The sequence below is a fragment of the Rana temporaria genome, chromosome 3, assembly GCF_905171775.1.
Source record: "Rana temporaria chromosome 3, aRanTem1.1, whole genome shotgun sequence".
NCBI lineage: Eukaryota > Metazoa > Chordata > Amphibia > Anura > Ranidae > Rana > Rana temporaria.
The window spans coordinates 154,597,256-154,616,548 of NC_053491.1; the positions used below are offsets into that span (position 1 = coordinate 154,597,256).

The window sequence follows — 19,293 nt, forward strand, 5'->3', positions numbered from 1 at the left end:
TGGATTACAAGCAATCTAAGATATGTCCATTATTCCCTGGCTCATATTTTGTAAGAGCTTCTGGGTCCCACGGGCCCTCCATTTACAACTACTTTAAGATATGCACTCTTCTCAGGGGAATGTAGTTCACATATAGAAATACTTACGTCCAAGATACAGCAATCTTCGTTGTGTGGTCCTGCCCGGAGTCACAGAGCCTCGTTTCAGAAAGCATCCCCACTTGGTCTTTTTCCTCCTGCGCATGTGTGCTCTGTAAAAAAAACATGCTTTGCAGTCCACAATGAGTATGGCTACCTATAGGAATGAATGGGACCACAGTGTGCATTGGCAGGATGAAGGAGGACCCAGTGGGGATGCTTTCTAAAATAAGACTGTGGCTCCAGGTAGGGCCACACAGTAAAGATCACTGGATCGAAAATGAAGGTAAGTATTTCTCCAGGTGGACTGCATTGAAGGACTGAGGTTCATTTCCTAAAAGGACAATTTTTAAAAAATATATACTTGTCTCTTTTAACCACTTCAGTTCTCATATTTGTATTTTATATACTCATTATGTACCAGAACAATTTTTATATTTCCACTTTTATTTGGCAATACTTTCATCATTACTTATTAATAAACACATAGGTGGAGATTAACTAAAACTAGAGCAATCTGGCACAGCTGTGTATGGTAACCAATCAGCTTCTAACTTCAGCTTGTTCAATTGAACTGATATAAAAAGGAAGTTTTTATATTTAAAAAATAACAAACATGCCATACTTACAGTCCTCTTCCTCTCAGGTTCTCTGCCGGGGCTTCTGGCCCCTCCTCCTGCCACCAAAGCAAGCAGCTTGCAACAGGGACACCCGAGCAGGCTTGCTCCTAAACCGCTGCTCTGTGTGTCTATTCACAGAGATCACAGCTCGGCCCTAGCTCCGCTCTCTCCTCTTTAGCTTACTGGCTGTAACTGACAATAGTGGGAGCTGGCTCCCGCTGCTGTCTGAGCCAATGAGGGGGGAGAGACAAGGGAGAGCCGAGGCTGCTTAGTCACTAGTGTTAGTGCGAAACGCGTCAGTAGTTGGGTTTTATTTTATTTCACTTTGCTGTGACTTGTAGTGCTGTCCTTTTTTCAATAAAGGCTACAAAAAAAAATGGATATCAAATTGTAAGAAAAAAAATTAAATGACAGATAAAAGATTCAAACCAATGTTCATATGTTTTTATGTGCTTTGTGGCTTCTATAGCGAGCTGCTTTAACTGTTAAAAAATATAAAGCACAGGATATGTAAATGATATGTAAATGACGAAGAGAATTATAAACATATTTCTTATTGATATAAAACCCAGGGGATGTTTTTCAGCTGGAACATGGCGGAACGTAGTTCTGCCACCCCGGGCACTGGCAAGATGCTCACTATTGTTACTTGTAAACACATAAGCAGGACTCCTGAACCCTTACCTTCCCCTATGCCAGGGATAAGCAATTAGCGGACCTCCAGCTGTTGCCAAACTACAAGTCCCATCATGCCTCTGCCTCTGGGTGTCATGCTTGATGCTGTCAGAGTCTCGCTATGCCTCATGGGACTTGTAGTTTGGCAACATCTGGAGGTCCGCTAATTGCATATCCCTGCCCTATGCTATGCCTTTTTGGGGAATTGATATTCAGATCTTGTGCTTGCCATCTTCCCCAAGAGCTAGCGGTTGACAAATATATGTCAAATGCTATGGTAAGCCTAAAGCAGTTATATCATGACATAACTTGCTATATCACATATGCACTTGTGCAAATGCACCGATACAAAAAACGATACCTTTTTTGCGATCATCGACTTGCATAGACTTCTGTTAAATGAAGTTGCAATGAAATCGGAGTTCCAACTCGCACTTACCTGCAGCTGAAGTAGCGTGATTTCAAAGTCACAGAAGAACTGTTCTTCATAATTATAAAAAGGAATGGTAATAATTTTTCCATTAGTCTAAAAAAATATTGTCACGACAAAAAAAAAATTAGATATCAATAATTGATATCAGGGAGTACTTGAGAAAAAGTATCAGCACTCGTACTTCTATTTCTGGGGGGGCCCTGTCGGCGCTTCTTGCTCCTCCTGTTTTCAGAGGGCCCTTATAGCAAGCCGCAAAGTATAATTTAGAGTTCCCCTATAGCAACGTAAAAAAAAAAAAAAAAAAAAAAAACACAAAAAAACAACATCTGCCTTTAAAATCACTTCCTTCTCCTTGCCAGGACTACATGTCCCATGAGGCATTGCTCCTCACACATTCACAAGCTTACTGACATGTATGGACGATGTACTGAGTTGTATGTGTGCTGCACTGAATATTTTGACAAACAGATAATGCATTCTGTATTCAGTTCAACTAATCGGCTGACCAACTAATCGTTAATGAAAATAGTTGACAACTATTTTCATAATCTATTATGACAATTAGTTTTTTCAACCCTAGTTTTATCTAAATTGTGATGATATCTGTATTCTTAAAATGTTTTTCAACCTTTAAAAGTGGTTGTTAACCCTTTACAACTACTTTTACCTACAGGTAAGCCTAGATTAAGGCTTACTTGTAGGTGCTCGAAATATCTCCTGAACCTCCACGGTTTAGTAGATATTTACAAAAGAGACTGGCGCCAATGTCTACAGTGCATGCGCTGTAGACAACGGCGCACTCTAGAAAAGACGATTGTGCCGTGACTGGTGGCTCCCGCGCTGTGATTTGCCGGAGCCGTGATACCCGGAAAGAAGGGGGTGAAAGATGGATGCTTTGTGGAACAGGGGACAGCGGCGATTTCAGGTAAGTGACACATAATGGTCTACTACGTGATGCCCATTATGCTTTACCTTTGCAGGGAAACAAAGAGGAAGTAAAACCCATCAGGGTTTACTTCCTCTTTAAGAAATTCCACGTTGTGGACTGCAAAATGTGTCGGCACCAACCAGTGTTATTTATCTTATTTATGCATTTGTATTGATTTTAATATTTGGTGCATTATTATATTTGTGACTTCTATGCAATTGTTATGCATTATTCCACTGTTTGTTTTAATGTGATTGAATAAATATTGTTTTAGTATGGTGCCTTAAAAGTCCCTTAATTTTAGAAAGCGATCCTTCATACGTTGTTCTTGAAGTATCTGAGATGTGGCATCATACACTCACTCCCTGAGATGTGGTAACTCTTTTTGTATTGAACCCTGTGCACAGCACACTGTTAAACCTAGCACTATGTGCGTAGTGCACGCTTAAACCACATGCAACACACTCCTCAACCCTACACACTCCTGGTTTAATTTTACAATTTAAGACCTTCCCACTGTGGGTGCAATTTGGTCACAACCACCATTTGACACAGAACCCACAATTCGTCAACTCGCAACTATCCCTGTGGGGCAGGTATGAGTTCCTGTGCCCATTCTGTGACAAAAAAACTCTGATAAAACCTATAGAACAAAGAAAACACCTGCCAGCAACGGATAAAGAAAATGCTGGTGCTCCAACATGTGAGCTGATGATATAACAACAGAGTCGCATCAGCAGTGAGTGACCAAGGTGGGAACAATGTTGGAGGTCCAAACCATTCAAGAGAGACACCATTATGAATCGATACCCAGGCACACCAACCTGCTAGAGGGGAGGTTGACGTAAACATATTAAACTAGCAGATTTTATCTGTTGGTGTATATAAATGTTTAATAATTACTTACAGCTCATTTTTTTTCCATTTCAACTGTAGAATAATAAAATAACACATTCTATTAATAATATTTACCTCTGAAGATTGTATTTGTTTTTGGCATATTTAGCAGCTACAGCAACATTATTGAAAACACAAAATCCATTGCTCTCACTTGGTTGACTGTGATGTCCTGGAGGTCTGGAAACAAATAATATTGCACATCTTTAAATTACACAATGTAACCATAGTAGTGTATGTAACAGAAGACTACAAAATCAGGCCTAGCCAGGGCAAAATCTGCACAGTCACTTTTTTTATTTTCTATTATTTTATTATTTTCTATTATTTTCTCCCAGTTTGTCACTACTTTCACTTTTGTGTGTGTGTTTTCTCACCGATGAGGGGTGCGAGTCCTCGGGCTTTCCCTAAAATCTAGGGGGAGGATGTGTGGCCCTCAGGTTCCTTCTTCCCCTGTCTCTGAGGGGGGGGGGGGGGGTCGCTTTGGGAGAGCTCCATTGACCTAGTATTCGATGGATGGCTTTGGTTGTCCTAGAAGAATGGGGTCTGCTAGGCCTTCTGGCTAGGCAGACCATGTAAACCTATGTCCCCATCAGGAGCCTTGCACCCTGGGAGTCAGGGTAGATAAGAGTGTGGATGATGTGCATGTGTGGCGGCTCATGATGATGAGCATGGTAGTAGAGGAGTGCATAGGAATGGGATGACAAAGGTGTTAGACTAGCTGTGGGTGTATCGTCCCAGCTCACCCCCTGGCATCGTCACCAGTGCCTTTGTGGGTGTTTACCATCACGTTGGGGGTCCGATGTTCGGTGCCCAGTTTCCTGGGGGCTCCTCGTCCCGTCAGCTCCCGGGAGGGATACTTGACGACTGCCGCCATTGTGGCGCCACCAGCACACTAAGTGTTACAACGTGTAAGTCGGAGGGTGGATTTTTTTCCTTCCTATTTATCTCTATCTGCCCCGTTTTTCCTCTCATTCCCCCTATCCCATTTGAATTTTCTAAGATCCATTTTACTGGCCCTAATACTTATGTTTAATGTTTTTTTCAGACCAAATGCATCTGCGATAAAGTCGCTGAAACGCGCCGAGCCAATGAGCCTTTCAGTATCTATAGGCTATCCTAGATGCATTATGTCACCACAACATGCTGTGATTTAGCTAATTTTAATAATATTTGCTGTTAACTCATATCTTTATATGGAGCCTGCTGGCCAAGATATCTGTATAACTTTAATAAACTTGCTATTTTCTAAAAATATCCATCATTCCACTTATGTACCTCATTTAAAGTCCCAAACTTCCTTCTTTTAAATTTAGAGTACCACGCACACAGTAATATACAAGCAGAAGGGGGCCCTAGCATAAACTGCAGGCACTTATACTTGTGTAAACTCAGATTTCTTTAGCATCTGCATTTACACAAGCGTATACATACTTTCTTTAGGCAAAACTTCAAAGTTCGAAAAATACAACATACATGCATGCAAGAGTAAACGCTGAAGCAAAAAAGAAACAGTATTGTCCCAGATACAGGCCTCTACAGCCATGCACTTCTATGGCTGGCTGTACACGCCACCTGTGGCTTCTGGGGAATATAACAACGTTCTAAAAGTACTACAACCGGCCAGTGGAAAGTGGATGAGAACATTGTAGCACACATTATACAATCTGCAGAGATTTCTCTACACTATCATACTTTAGTAATAACCACACACATCTGCAGTCTTATATTACCTTATAAGAGCCAATCCATTGCATACTTCCCCTGACATCACAGCATCAACAAGCTGCAACGTGCCACCAAGAGACAGCTTAGCACAGCGGTATGAATTCTATACAAAAAAAAAAAAAAGGTACAATATATATATATATATATATATATATATATATATATATATATATATATATATATATATATATATATATATATATATATATATATATATATATATATATATATATATATATATATATATATATATATTACACACACACAATTAACGTTAAGAACTATTAGACAACGGCTTCAAAAGTATAGGGGGAGAAGTATCAAGAGAATAAAAAAAGAAGTCTTCTCTACCGGGGGAAATGTTTTTATCATTATTTCCCGGAAAGGATCTTAAACTATTAAACAATTACATTTTCAGAAACTGGAGGCTTTGTGGAATAAAATGTTGGTAGCTGCGTTTATGCCGTACATAATATGTGCAAATGTTTATTAAATGCACTTTTTTTTTTAGGAAAAACTACACTAAAGTTAATTTTAATACCCAATTATTGATAAAACTATAAAAGATGTTAGCGTCGAGTGAATAGACTGCCAAACAAAGAAAAAAAACAAAAAAAAACAGAGTGCTCCAGTGAAACCATGAAAAACTATGGTACCCAAAGGCACTTTAAAAGCCTTTACATGTTATCAGTTTAGAGCCAACTGGGCCCTGGAATTACTGCTCTGACATTTGCAGTGATACCCTATATGTGATGTGTGGCATAATTTATGATAGCATACACATGCATACTCTGCACTGTGTGTTTGAATTGGGGTGTGCACAAGTGTGAGGGGGGTTGCTTCTACATTTTATTTTATTTGTTTTATTCTTTTTTTTTTTTTGTTTCATTTAACTTTGTTGCTAGCACAAGGGGGCCAACAAGCCTCCCATGTGATAGCATGGGCAAGCGATGGGTCCTCTTTGTGGAGACATTGGCAGTCTATTAGATTTACAATGACTCCCCTGCAGCTAACTGAGCAAAAGACTGTTTGATTAGCTGCATCCTTAGCTACAGTAGCCAAGGAATGACACCTGTAAACCTGGAAGTTATGTAATACACAAGGTCCTTATTCAGACATATCCTGTTATGGTGTGACAACACTTTGGGGGTTATTTACGAAAGGCAAATCCACTTTGCACTGCAAGTGCACTTGGAATTGCAGTCGCTGTAGATCCGGGGGGGGGGGGGGGGGGTTTCACATACAAGGAAAATAAAAAACAGCATTTTAGCTTGCACATGATTGGATGATAAAATCAGCAGAGCTTCCCCGCATTTCAGATCTACCCCTCTGGATTTACAGCGACTGCACTTCCAAGTGCACTTGCAGTGCAAAGTGGATTTACCTTTCGTAAATAACCCCCTTTGTCCCTGTCTCCCAACTGCTGTCATAAAAATGACAACCTGGTCTGCGACCACACCACCCTGTATGCGCCTGATCTTGTAAACCTGTAATTTCCATAGATTTGCAGTATATGTGATCTGTCTGTGTAAGCTGCCACGGCTAGCAAAAGGAGACATCAAACTGGCAGCTTTTTTTTTCCCTTCTAAAGGGATTTAGAGAAGAAAATCAGCTACGTGCTTTAAAATACATCCCTACACCCACACATACACCTTCATCTCAATCCTTTTCTGGTAGTCTTATGGGATTTATACACATCTCTCCATGAATGTTATACAATCATTATGAAAATGGTCACTTATGTAATCGTGTTACATCATTTATATATTCTTAGAATTATTCTGTGATAATACCGGATGAAAGAACGCAGCAATATACTTCTCTGAAGTCTTCCTGAGTTCTTCTACCTCCATGGTCTGTGTGCTCTTCACTACTTCAAGGTATTCTGGGCTAAAATTAAATATGAAAAAAAAAAAAATCAGAAAACTGAGATCCTTATTAATTTTCACAAAAATTCAGCATAGACAAAACTGTGGAATGTGTCTGATAAGCCCCCTGCCCGCAGACCCCCACAGCCACCATCCAAGGGTTGTGGGGAAGAGGCCCCTGTCCCCATCAGCATGGGAAAAGGTGTTTTGGGGTGGGGAGGTGCATAGCCTCCCCTGTCTCAAAACTCCTACCCATGTTGAGAGGGCACGTGGCCTGGTATGGTCCAAGAGGGGGGCTCGCTCTCTGCGGCCCTCCACCCCCCTTTCTGACCTGCTGGCTGCATGCTCGGATAAGGGTCTGTTCTGGATCTTGAGGGGGACTCTCACTTTTTCTTTTTTTGCCATGGGGTTTCCCCTCAAAATCCATACCAGACTCAAAGGGCCTGGTATTGTTGGGATCAAAGTCGAAAATAAAGTCAGATCCACAATAGTACCACTGTCATGTCCTACCAGTGTGAACTCGCCTTAGGTTACATACCTGTGAATTAACATTATTTCCTCCTCTGTAGCCTCCCTGACTGGCAATTGTACACATCTCTCTGCAAGTCCATAATGCTGTAGCCTCTTGTAGGAGAGGGATATTCTTTCAGGGACTTCAATAGCACACTCTGCACTGGAAATTAATAGAAAAAATAATGAGTACATTCCAATACATCAACCACCATATAAAAAGGTGCACACTGCAGAGAACGAATGGCATATGGCTATTTCCTGGTCTGGTGTTCAGTGACAGGGACAAACAAAGTTGTACACATGTGGCTCAAGCTGCCCAGAGAAAAGCTAGATCAAAGCATTGGAGCACAGCTTGGATCCACAGAGGGTTCAGGCATCGACTTCACAAAGTGTGTGCGTGTGTGCGTGCGTGCGTGCGTGTGTTGGAAAATGAAAATTAGAATAAATGTTCAAATAGGTTTAAAAAGCAAGGCACTTAATGGCATAGGCACTAAATATCTTCAGCAATAAATACAGAATACCACAGTGCTTACATGGACTGGCTGCTAGAAGTTTGCATCCTTAAGCTAGATTCCTCCCAGCTGAGAAACAGGACCCAGATGAGGAAGTTATCGCTGCCTCGCTTACGTCACTGGTTCATATAGAAGCATCTGACTGGTATATGAGCAATGGAGCTGCAGTGCTTTTCACCCAGTCCAGGGACAATGTAGAACAATCCAGAAGGTCTCTAAAAAAACTATCCTGTACTGCAGGAACCTTTCACTTACACTAAACCCAACTGTCCCGGCTAGACAGGTTCCTCTCTATGTCTACTTTCACACTGCGGGTGCAGCCAACAGTATATTTAGTAAAATCTCAGTAGAATTTGTGCTCAATCAGGACAAAAGTTCCCCCAAGATGGCCACTGAGAGTCCTGTACAGAGGACATAAAAGCCCTCTGACAGGCTTCCCTAGCAGCAAAGGTAAGCAACAGTAGTCACCTGACAGCTTTGTTTACTTCCCAAATAAGGAAGTGAGTGATTGTACCACTGCTGTCTTACGCCTCTGTCCTGCTAGCCTGACAGAGTGCCACCTGCCTACATTGTGTTAAGGAACATACTGTAGCACAAGAAACACTTTATGAAAGCAAAACCTATTGTTATTGCAAAAGGGAAAAGTTATAAAAAAGAAAAACATGGTTACCTGCTCTGTGCAATGGTCTTCCTCTTCTTGGGATCCCCAGCTGGCGCTCCTGGCTTCTACTCCCTTCTGGGTGCCTCCATAGCAAGTTGCTTGCTATCGGGCACTCATGTGAACTCTATCCTGAGCCACGCTCTGTCTGTCTATTGACACAGTCATAGTGCAGCTTGACCCCACCCCCACTTTCTCCCAACAGGCTGTGAAGATAGAGAATGGAAAAAACAAAAGTCACTGCCCCTACCTATGACTGGTCTATACAATAAGGATCGCTGGAAAGGGCGCATATACATACAAAGACATGGAATATCCAGGCTCAAACTTACCGACCAATCAGCAACCAACCAAATTTACCTGTCTAACAGTGTGCGTTAAAAACAGAGGTTTAGTTGCACGCATTTGCAAATGCGTGTGTAAGCTGCAGACCCCGTCAAGGCTCTCTGTATACTGCAGTCCTAACTATAACATTGCATTTTAAGTCTCCTCAGTATGTATGTATGTATGTATGTATGTATGTATATGCGCCCTTTCCAGCGCTCCTTATTGTATAGACCAGTCATAGGTAGGGGCAGTGACTTTTGTTTGTTGTATTCATGTCATTGTGGTCAGGCAGCGCACTGGCACCTTTGCTTCCATGTGCTGGGTGTTTAGTGTGCTCCTGCCCCTTATCTATCTATCAGCAGTCATGTGCTCCTACTGAGGAGACTTAAAATGCAATGTTATAGTTGGGACTGCAGTATACAGAGGCCTGCAGCTTACACATGCATTTGCAAATGCATTCAACTAAACCTCTGTTTTTAACGCACACTGTTAGACAGATGAATTTGATTGGTTGCTGCTTGGTCGGTAAGTTTGAGCCTGGATATTCCATGTTTTTGTAAGACAGAGAATGGGTTAGAACCGCTGGTCTCGGGCACAGCACTGGCTCAAGATTGAGCTCAGGTGAGTATAGGAGAGGCCTGAAAACTGAATTTTTTTTTTTTTTTAATTAAAGCATAGAATGCGTCAGGGTAAAAAGCCTTCCGCCTTTAGAACCACTTTAAGACCATTTGGTTGGTAAGCCCAATACGGAAAACTTACCCACTAGAGTCCCCTCCAGCACTGGTGGCAAGTCCAGGCTAACAGTCACTGGTGACATCTCCACCACTTCTAGATCCTGCATCATCTGGATCCTGCAAACCTGTGCCGGAGTTACATCATCCTCTGCTCCATTCTAACCATTTTACAGATGCTAGGAATGAGAAGTATGCATTGCATATACTCCATGTAGTAAACACACAAAAATAAAGAAATTAAAGTGAATGTGAACCCGATTCATGAAATTTGAGCTGGGCAAATATATCTGTAGCGTTTTCTCATCTCTCTTCAAAGCACTGAGTCCCATTCTGCTGCTCCGTAGCTCTGCTATCAGCCTGATAACTTCTGACAAGTTCTCCAACACAGGAGGTAAAAGCAGCCTGAAATTTGTGTCGTGTGAGGTTTCTATAAATAGATTAGCAGAAAGCTTGCCTTCTCACAGCACAGCTCTGCACATTCCTTTCTTTACCCATGTGGAGTGGTGGTATGTGCCTTTCCTCCAATCAGCTGCCTTAGCTGTATGTCAATAATCCACTCCCAGTGCTGATCAGGAAGAGAAAATCTGTAACAGGGTGTGCACTTTCTAAAGGAGATATAATATATATATATATATATATATATATATATATATATATATATATATATATATATATATATATATATATATATATATATATATATATATATATATATATATATATATATATATATATATATATATATATATATATATATATATATATATGACTGCAGATATACATGTAAAACTTATGTAGGGAGATTTGTTTCATCCGTGTGTTTCATCAGAGGCTTTTCACTTCACTGGGTATATGTGAGGGTTTACATCCACTTTAATTGCTGGGGAAAGAGGGAAGAAGTGTTTTTTTTTTTGTTTTGCAAAAGAGATTTGAATGCCTCTTCTGCCAAAAAAAAAAAAAAAAACATCTAGTCATTTTTTATCTCATGTGCTTAGTTTCGCTTTAACAAACGATTATGCAGGATAGCACGTGCATTATACATTACATGATAGAACATACAATATTGTTATGATTTTTACTTACTTGTCCCAAAGCAGCTTATAGCTTGTCATTTCTTCATCATAAACCAAGGCCGTTGAAGAAGCCATTGCTGAAAAATGCCAAACGCATGTCGTTATCAAATTCCATCTTGACCAGGAATACAGGGGGGGGGGGGGGGGGGGAGATTGAATTATATAATAATATTTTTTTCTGTTGACAGAATGGTTGAGTTATCCAGTGCTGTAGTATTGCCCATTCACACCAGCAGCTGGAGTGCGGTGTGATAACAGTGATGCTGACATTATGCATACACTGCATAACATCAGAATTGCAATAGCAATAGTTATTACTTACTGTACAATCCAATATAAGTTTATTTGAAAAATGTCCTTTGACGTTGTGAGCGCTGCTTGTCTGCCATCTATCTATTTCCACAATTTCCTGCATGCCTTGCAGCATCTGTTCTGCTGTTTACTTTCTATTTCTAAAGACTACATATGCCATTGAACCTTGCTGTCTACAAGCAGTGACTGCTATATGACTTCATCTCTAGAAATTCCTCCTCTCGGCACCTCTGTAGTTCAGAAGGCAGAATCAGAAATGTGTGACATAGCAGTGCCTATTCATAGGGCACAGGAAATGTGTGTCACGGAATGCAAGAAAGTAAGTGTGTGGGGATCTTCAGAAAGTACGTTTACAAAACTTCAAGAATGTTCACATGTAACATTTTGACCAAAGATAAGCTTTAAAAGAGAAGTCTGGGCTATGAGGAAAAAATGTATTATACTCACCTAGGTGGATGCAGCATTGATTCTATGCTGCATATGTTCCCTGCCAGCTCTGCATAAAGAACTGAGAAATCAAGACAGCTGATCGCTCAGTTCTCCCCCTCTGCTCTGAGTAGAGAGCCATGACTGTCGATCACTGGCTCTCTGCTCTACTGTCTAGCACTCACTCAACCATATGGTCGGGATCTTTTCAGAGCCTGGACTGGCTCTGTGACAGCAACACTGTCAGCTGAATATGAGTCACAGTAGTGCAGAATGAACTGCACCCTTGTGACCCATAGTAGAAATACAGCTAAAATATCTTTGGCTACACTTCTGTAAAACGGAATTCCACCCAAAAGTAGAACTTCCGCTTATCTGCTTTGCCTCCCCCCCTCCCCCCCGGAGCCACATTTGGCCCCTTTTACAGGTACTCTGTCCCTACTTCCGGGAGACTGGGCCACAGCAAAGTACTTCAGCAGCTCGGCCTCCCTCCTCCCCCTTCTGCCAGGCCAGTGAGAGAGAGCAGCGCACTTCCTGCATGCACAGTAGGGACCCAGCCGTAAAGCCAAAAGGCTACACTGCCAGGTCTTCTTACCAGCAATGGCGGCGGCAGCACCCGACCAGTAAACATCGGCTGCGGTGCCGACATCGCTGGACTCCAGGACAGGCAAGTGTCCTAATGTTAAAAGTCAAAAGATACAGTATGTGTAGCTGCTGACTTTTAATTCTTAAAGGGGCGGGCAGAACTCCTCTTTAAGTTCTACTGGCCGCAGGGCGATGCAATGCTGTGGCTCACTTTACCCTGCACTGAGAAAAAGTAATTCATGTCATTTTTTTTTCAGCACACAGCATTGTGGTGTAATCTGGCCTGATAGGGTCCATTCGCACAAAGCCTAGTTCCCTAACTCCTAATGGTCCCTGAATTTCAGTGACAAACATAAATAATGCAAATGCATTATAAACACATGTAAGTGCACATGCAAAACTGCACAAAGAACACAAAGTTTGTGGTGTAAACAAGACTTTTATCTTCATGTCCTTTATAATAATTATTGTTCAGTCTGGTTTCCAATTTGTGTTCCGGGAAGCTCTGGAATTTTTTTTAGAAACTACATTTCCCAGCATTCATACAGACATGTCAGTGGGAATTTAGAATTCATAAGATTGCCAGAATAAGGAGTATGCACATCTTCTCTATTCGACCCCTTTCACACTGGGGCGTTTTTCAGGCGCTTAAAGAGGTTGTATACCCAGAATTTTTTTTCCCCCCCTTTACACCCGAAAGGCAAAGGCATAATGAGCTAGTATGCACCGCATACTAGCTCATTATGAAATACTTAGGTGTGGAGAACTTACCTGGTCCACGCCGAGCGAGATGTCATCTTGCCTTGGCGTGTCTTCCGGGTATCGCGGCTCCAGCGCTGTGATTGGCTGGAGCGGCGATGTCGTCACTCCCGCGCATGTGCTTGGGGGACTTCATTCCGGCAAGGTACGGCGGCTGCCGGCCCTTTAGCCGAGGATACCCGCTGCGCATGCGCCGCTGCAATCAGCAGGGCATTGCGAGGGGAATATCTCCTAAACCTTACAGGTTTAGGAGATATTCTTTATACCTACAGGTAACCCTTATTATAGCCTGTAGGTAAAAGTGGTAGTAAAGACTTTACTACCACTTTAAGCGTTAAAAAAAAAAAGCACCTGTAAAGCGCCTAAAAGAAGCTGTATCTGAAATTCCAATGTGAAAGCCTGAGTGCTTTCACACAAAAGCGCCTGAAAAATGCCCCAGTGTGAAAGGGGTCTTAGCGTTAAAAAAAAGCGCCTGAAAGAAGCTGCATCTGCAATGCCTATGTGAAAACCCGAGTGCTTTCACACTGGGGCGAGGCGTTGCGCTGGCAGGGCGTCAAAAAAAGTCCTGCAAGCAGCTTCTTTGCAGCGCTTTAGGAGCGGTGAAGTGCCCCCTCCCATTGAGATGCTTTTTTTTTTAAACGCCAAATCGCCTGAAAAACGCCCCAGTATGAAAGGGGTCTTAGCAGAGCTTTACCAGAGTTTTTCGGGCGCGGTCATTGTGAAAGAGCTCTGAAAGCACTCAGGTTTTTACATTGGGATTGCAGATGAGGCTTCTTTCAGGCGCTTTTTTTTAATGCCAAAGCGCCTGAAAAATGTCCCAGTGTGAAAGGGGTCATAGGATTTACTGTAAAGTTTTTTGTTTTTTTTTGATCTATGTGTAGCACTACCCCAAGAGGAGCTGCTGGATTTTTGGGCAGCGTATTACCTCTTGGCTCCTCCGAAATTCCTAGGGATGAATGATGCGTATTGTATATAGTAGATGTAAAGGAATGTCCACGACAGGTGCTCTTTGCTGTGCTCCTTATTACCCAGCCGGGTAAAAACAATAAACTTGTGGTAAGGAAAGCAAAGTTGAAGAAGAATGGAGAACAGCAGATTCAGGCGTAATGATAGGAAACAGTCCTGCTCCCAAGCGTAACACTTCTATGCGCCACTCCCGCCAGAGTGGGTTTAGTGTACCCGGACAGGCCTTTCTCACTGACCTGGCAGCCGGAGTATCACTCGGAAAATTGTAGGATGAGGTCTCTGCCACAGACCCTCCTTGATGGACTTGAACTTGAGGAGAAAGTCTCTGCCACAGACCCCCCCTCGTGTGACCCTCAGAAAGACACCTCTGCCACAGGCCCTCTCTGGATTGAATTCTTGGAGGTATCCCTCCTTAGGTGAGTTACGCCTGGATCTCCTTCAACTTGTCACTCAGGTACCGACTGACAGGTGATCAATCCCTCAGTGTCCGGCTACCTCGATCCCCGGTGGTTTGTCCAGGCCCTTTTGGACCGCCAGCCTCTCAATGGCGCTCCTCAGACTGACTCCCCACCAAACAGCAGTACAGCTTGGGATCTTCAAAAGGTGGGAACCCAGTCACTCACTGGATTCCCGTCACTGTTCAGATACTCCGGGCCAACATGGTCCCGGAACCAGGAACACTGCACTGAACGCATGCCCCGGACAGGTAGGTCATAACAACGGGGCGCCGTGATGTGGCCACCCTGAGGGTGGGTGCCACACTAGACGAAAAAGACCCCGAACCAATGGCGTCTGCCTCATAAATACCCCTCCCCAGTATGCACAGCGAGGACAAACAGTCCTGATTGGCTGCTGGGAAAGAGCACCCAAACCTTGACTCCACTGCTGCCACCTGCAGCACCGGGACTGGAAGAACACCCTGGCACAACAGAATAAGCCCACAGCACAGCCAAGCTGAGACAGAGACCCTGTTTTGCACTTAACAATCTTGATTAGAGTTTAACTAAACTCTGATCTACCTTTAAATTTAACTGGCACCAGTACCATAAAGTACACAGGCGCTACACATGATATTCTGCAATGGAGGATTAAATGTATTAATGTGGGATCAAAATTGCATTCTCTTAGGCTGGCCATACACTGCAAGTATGAGCTCAGGTGTGTTTGGATTCTAGCTTAAAGTCACCTGAGCTATCCAACCAAGAAGCGGTCACTGCGGATTGTCACTCGTAAGCTGCTGAGGCACTCCCCACCCCGCAGCCACATGTATTCAAGGGCCGACAATGCTTTGGTAGCTTATGAGTGACAATCCACAGTGATAGCTTCTCGGTGGGATAGCTCAGGTGGGTTTGGACTAGTATCTAAACATGCCTGATATACCGATAACAGATTCCATCAATGCTGTACAGCACAGATGAACGAATCTCCGTTTGCGGCCGTTGTTTTTTTGACAGCCGGCCCCAGCAACTGTCAAAATACCCAAATAGCTATGCAGCGAAGGAATATTTGGCTGACAAATTTCCGCCCACCTCCTCTGAATTTTTTAAGCAAAGGATTTTGGGCAGGAGGCAGCCAAAAGGCCCACCCACTGAGCAAACTTGCCAGTTTCTGAGAAACTGTCCAAAATTTGCAGTTTATAGTCAGCTTTAGCATCTCTTTGATGCATTTACCCAGCCAAATCAAAGACATAAACACAAAGCTGTGTTTGTGCTCAGATCCTTTCTCCAAATTACAGCTCAGTCTGCCTGCACAGCCATCTAGCCCTGTGTTGTGTGCTGGGAGGGATTGGGTGTGAATATTCAGATGAAGGGCGTTCTTTTAAAAGGAGGGGTGGGAGTGCTTTCAATACGAAACCATGTTACGCTATAGTTTTAAAGACTACAGTACATGCAAATGTGACCATAGAGCATTCATGAGGGAGGGGGGGCAGAGAAGAACAGTAATTTGATTAAGGCCCCTTTCACACTTATACGACTTGTCCCACGATTTGTGATGGCAAAGTAGCATGACAAGTAGTTTCCAATGACAACCATTCATAGAAGTATGACTTTAAGTCGTTCCGACCTCAAAGTAGTCCCTGCACTACTTTGGTCCGATTTTGATGCCACTTACACAGGCATTCCCTAAAGTCGCAGTAGTGTGAAAGGGGCCTATAGGAAGTGATGAAAGCATTGGATATAAGCACTGTTTAACTAGAAAGTACTGACACTGTGCTCAATCTCAGATGTTTTAAAAGACTAAAGCTGGCCATACATGGATCGAACTTTGGCCAGATCAGCAGGGACCAGCTGAATTTCGATCCATGTATGGCCACCCTAGCTGTACAGAAGTTGATCTACTGATTAAGCATGAGCTCTGGCGTGTTCGCATAGTACACGTGCAGAGCCCGCCAGGAAGTCTGCACAGCGCTGCGCTAATCACAGCCAGGGAGACATTGTCTGATGCTCGGCTGCAGAAATCGGGACATGTCTACATGGCTGTGATTAGCGCATCGCTGTGCAGACTTCCTGGCGGGCTCTGCACGTGTACTATGCGAACACGCCAGAGCTCATCCTTACTACTGATCAACCTCTCTACAACCAGCCCATCAGGTTTTTCTCACTCAATTGGTGCCTCCAGCTATACCTGGCAACATCGTTGTATTCGGATAGCGGTAAAGGCTTTCTGCTGTCAGAGGACAAAGAGGGAGGATTCAACGTTGAATGTGTGAAAGGGGAAAAATTAAACTTGAACACAAAAAAAAGTATGGCCTGCCTAAGTTCACACTCATTTTTCTGTGGCCACATTTGCTGGGCTGCTGTTACCTGTGAGAAATGCAGGTAAAAAGGTCCATGAATGTTTTCCGAAACAGCCGCACAGGTAGTGTTATGCGTTTCTGAAATATTGACACCCCCACGCATTTGCTACACAGCAGCACATTTCTGATGCAAGTGCAGGAACGCCTGTGATTAATATGCAGACCCGCATAGAAGTGACATGAACAAGTGTCCACTGTCCCCACCTATAACTGGTCTATTACAGCAAGGAGCACTGGAAGTTCCACACATGTCAAACAAATACAAAGAGATTTCCAAGCTCAAACTTACCAACCAACCAAATTGGCCTGTCTAACAATATGCATTAAGAACAGAAGTCAGAGTTAGGGGACTACAGAAAACAGGGTGCCTTGACGGGACCTGCAGCTTAAAGGGTCACTAAAGGATTTTTTTTTTTTAAGCTAAATAGCTTCCTTTACCTTACTGCAGTACTGGTTTCATGTCCTCATTGTTCGTTTTTGCTTTGAAGTAGCTGTAATTCTGCTCTGATCTCCACACTTCCTGGTTGTCTTTTTCCTTATAACCATCGTACTGGGAGCTTTTCACGGTGGTCTGAGCTGTCATTACTGTGTGTCTAAAACTTAACAGAACCAATCAGATTCATTTTAAAAACAAAACACTGCCCTGGATTTGTTTGTTTTTGTTCTGTGTGTCTCTCTAGTTCACAGGAACATGAAACCAGTTTAAAAGTGAAACTAACCTACAGGCACATTATATGATTGATTTTTTATCTATTTGTAATCATTTTTAAAAGGAATCAGTTAACTTTTATGTCTCTATACCCTGTAAACAGTCATTTCAGCAAAAAAAAATGTTCCTTTAGTGACCCTTTCAGCATGTTTTTGCAAATGTGTGCAGATCTGAACCCCTGTTCTTAATGCATACTGTTAGACATGTAAATTCGGTTAGTCGCTAGCTTGTGCTTGGAAAGCTCCTTGCATTCGTTTGACATGCGTGGCCCTGCCAGTGCTCCTTGCTGCAATAGACCAGTTATAGGTGGGGACGGGGCACCCTGTTTGTGTTTTGATTATATTGTTCAGGCAACACACTGACACCTTTGCTGCCATTGTGCGATCTGCTGGGTGTTCAGTGTGCCTTTAAGGAGGGATGGGCGCCTTCCAGGTCTACCTGTCCTCACCCATCCATTAAAGTGCATGTGCCCTCATTGTAGAGACTCCGAAGTCAGAGGCTACAGAAAAGGGTGAGGTGTGAGAAGGATTCAGGACTGTAGAAAGTAGAGGAGAGCACAGAAGAATGGGAGTTGCTCACTTGCATTGTCAGTGTAAAAGTATAATAAACAGAAAAGAATCACAACATACAGACTATCACTTCCAGTATAGTGACAGCAGGAAGAGCACACCAATACTACTACTAACATACAGAATACTACATGCAGGAACTAACATATCATAGGAGTGTACAAGGATAACATAATAAAAGTATAACTAACCTATATCAGGCAGAGCAGACTGCAGAGCACAGGACATGTGTTATTATTCTCTCTTGTATTCAAAGTTTAACGTCAGCTAGATGGCATCATTTCCTTGTGGTTACACTGTAAACATTAGAGCTCCACCTAGTGGCAACCTTAAGATAACATTCCTTGGAGGTCTATTCATTTAGCTGCTAGCCTTGTATACAGCCGTGCAGAAAGGTACCCGTCCCGAAAGGACCCCAGCCATGACAGAGGTACTCCCAGCTGGGTGTTTCCCAGCACATACCTGCAAGCAGCCAACTGAATAGCAGATACAACTCACCCTGGAGCTCAGTTTATTACAGTCTGGTGATGGGCACACACAGTGCCCAGGTACAATCAAAGTGAATGCCACTCTAGGTAAGTGATCGACTCTCACATGTGAACTGGAACGCAGGGTGCTACATACTTGCCAACTGTCCCATTTTTAACGGGACAGTCCCGTCAAATAGGACCTAGTCCCGGCTAATTTAGCCTGCCGAGACTTGTCCCGGCGCCGAAGTGTCAGAGGGCTTCCCTCCCTCCTCCTCTTCTTCATCCGTGCCAAAGCTCCGTATGCGTAGCAAACACACTCACAGTGACAGTAGTATTGTTAGGAGCGCCAGGAGGAGCCGCCCACTTACATTTTCTTTCTTGTTGTGGCTTCACTCGAGTCCGAGCGGCGCGTCAATCGCCTGTCTCGGAGGAGGTCGCGGACTTCAACTCCCAGAAGCCACGGCGGCGGTGACGGCTCTCTAAGCCGAAACACGTCGTTTCCGCTTTACAGCACCCTATACTGCTTTTATTTATGTGATCACTTTTAACTTAAATATTTTTGTCATGGTTTATTTTTGACCTGCACCATCTGTTTCT

At 43.1% G+C, this 19,293-nt stretch overlaps 1 protein-coding gene across 1 annotated transcript in view; it reads right to left on the bottom strand.

Annotated features, from left to right (window-relative positions):
• HDAC10 (histone deacetylase 10) overlaps positions 1-18,526 on the bottom strand; it is a 73,185-nt gene extending 54,659 nt beyond the window's left edge. The window contains exons 1-6 of the mRNA XM_040343680.1: positions 18,418-18,526; positions 11,114-11,180; positions 7,825-7,959; positions 7,212-7,308; positions 5,424-5,521; positions 3,766-3,870 (exon numbers count right to left, since the gene is read on the bottom strand). Of these exons, the coding sequence (XP_040199614.1) occupies positions 3,766-3,870; positions 5,424-5,521; positions 7,212-7,308; positions 7,825-7,959; positions 11,114-11,180; positions 18,418-18,454 (539 nt within the window). The 5' untranslated portion in view covers positions 18,455-18,526. The remainder of the gene's footprint in view (positions 1-3,765; positions 3,871-5,423; positions 5,522-7,211; positions 7,309-7,824; positions 7,960-11,113; positions 11,181-18,417) is intronic.
• Positions 18,527-19,293: the final 767 nt, after the last annotated feature.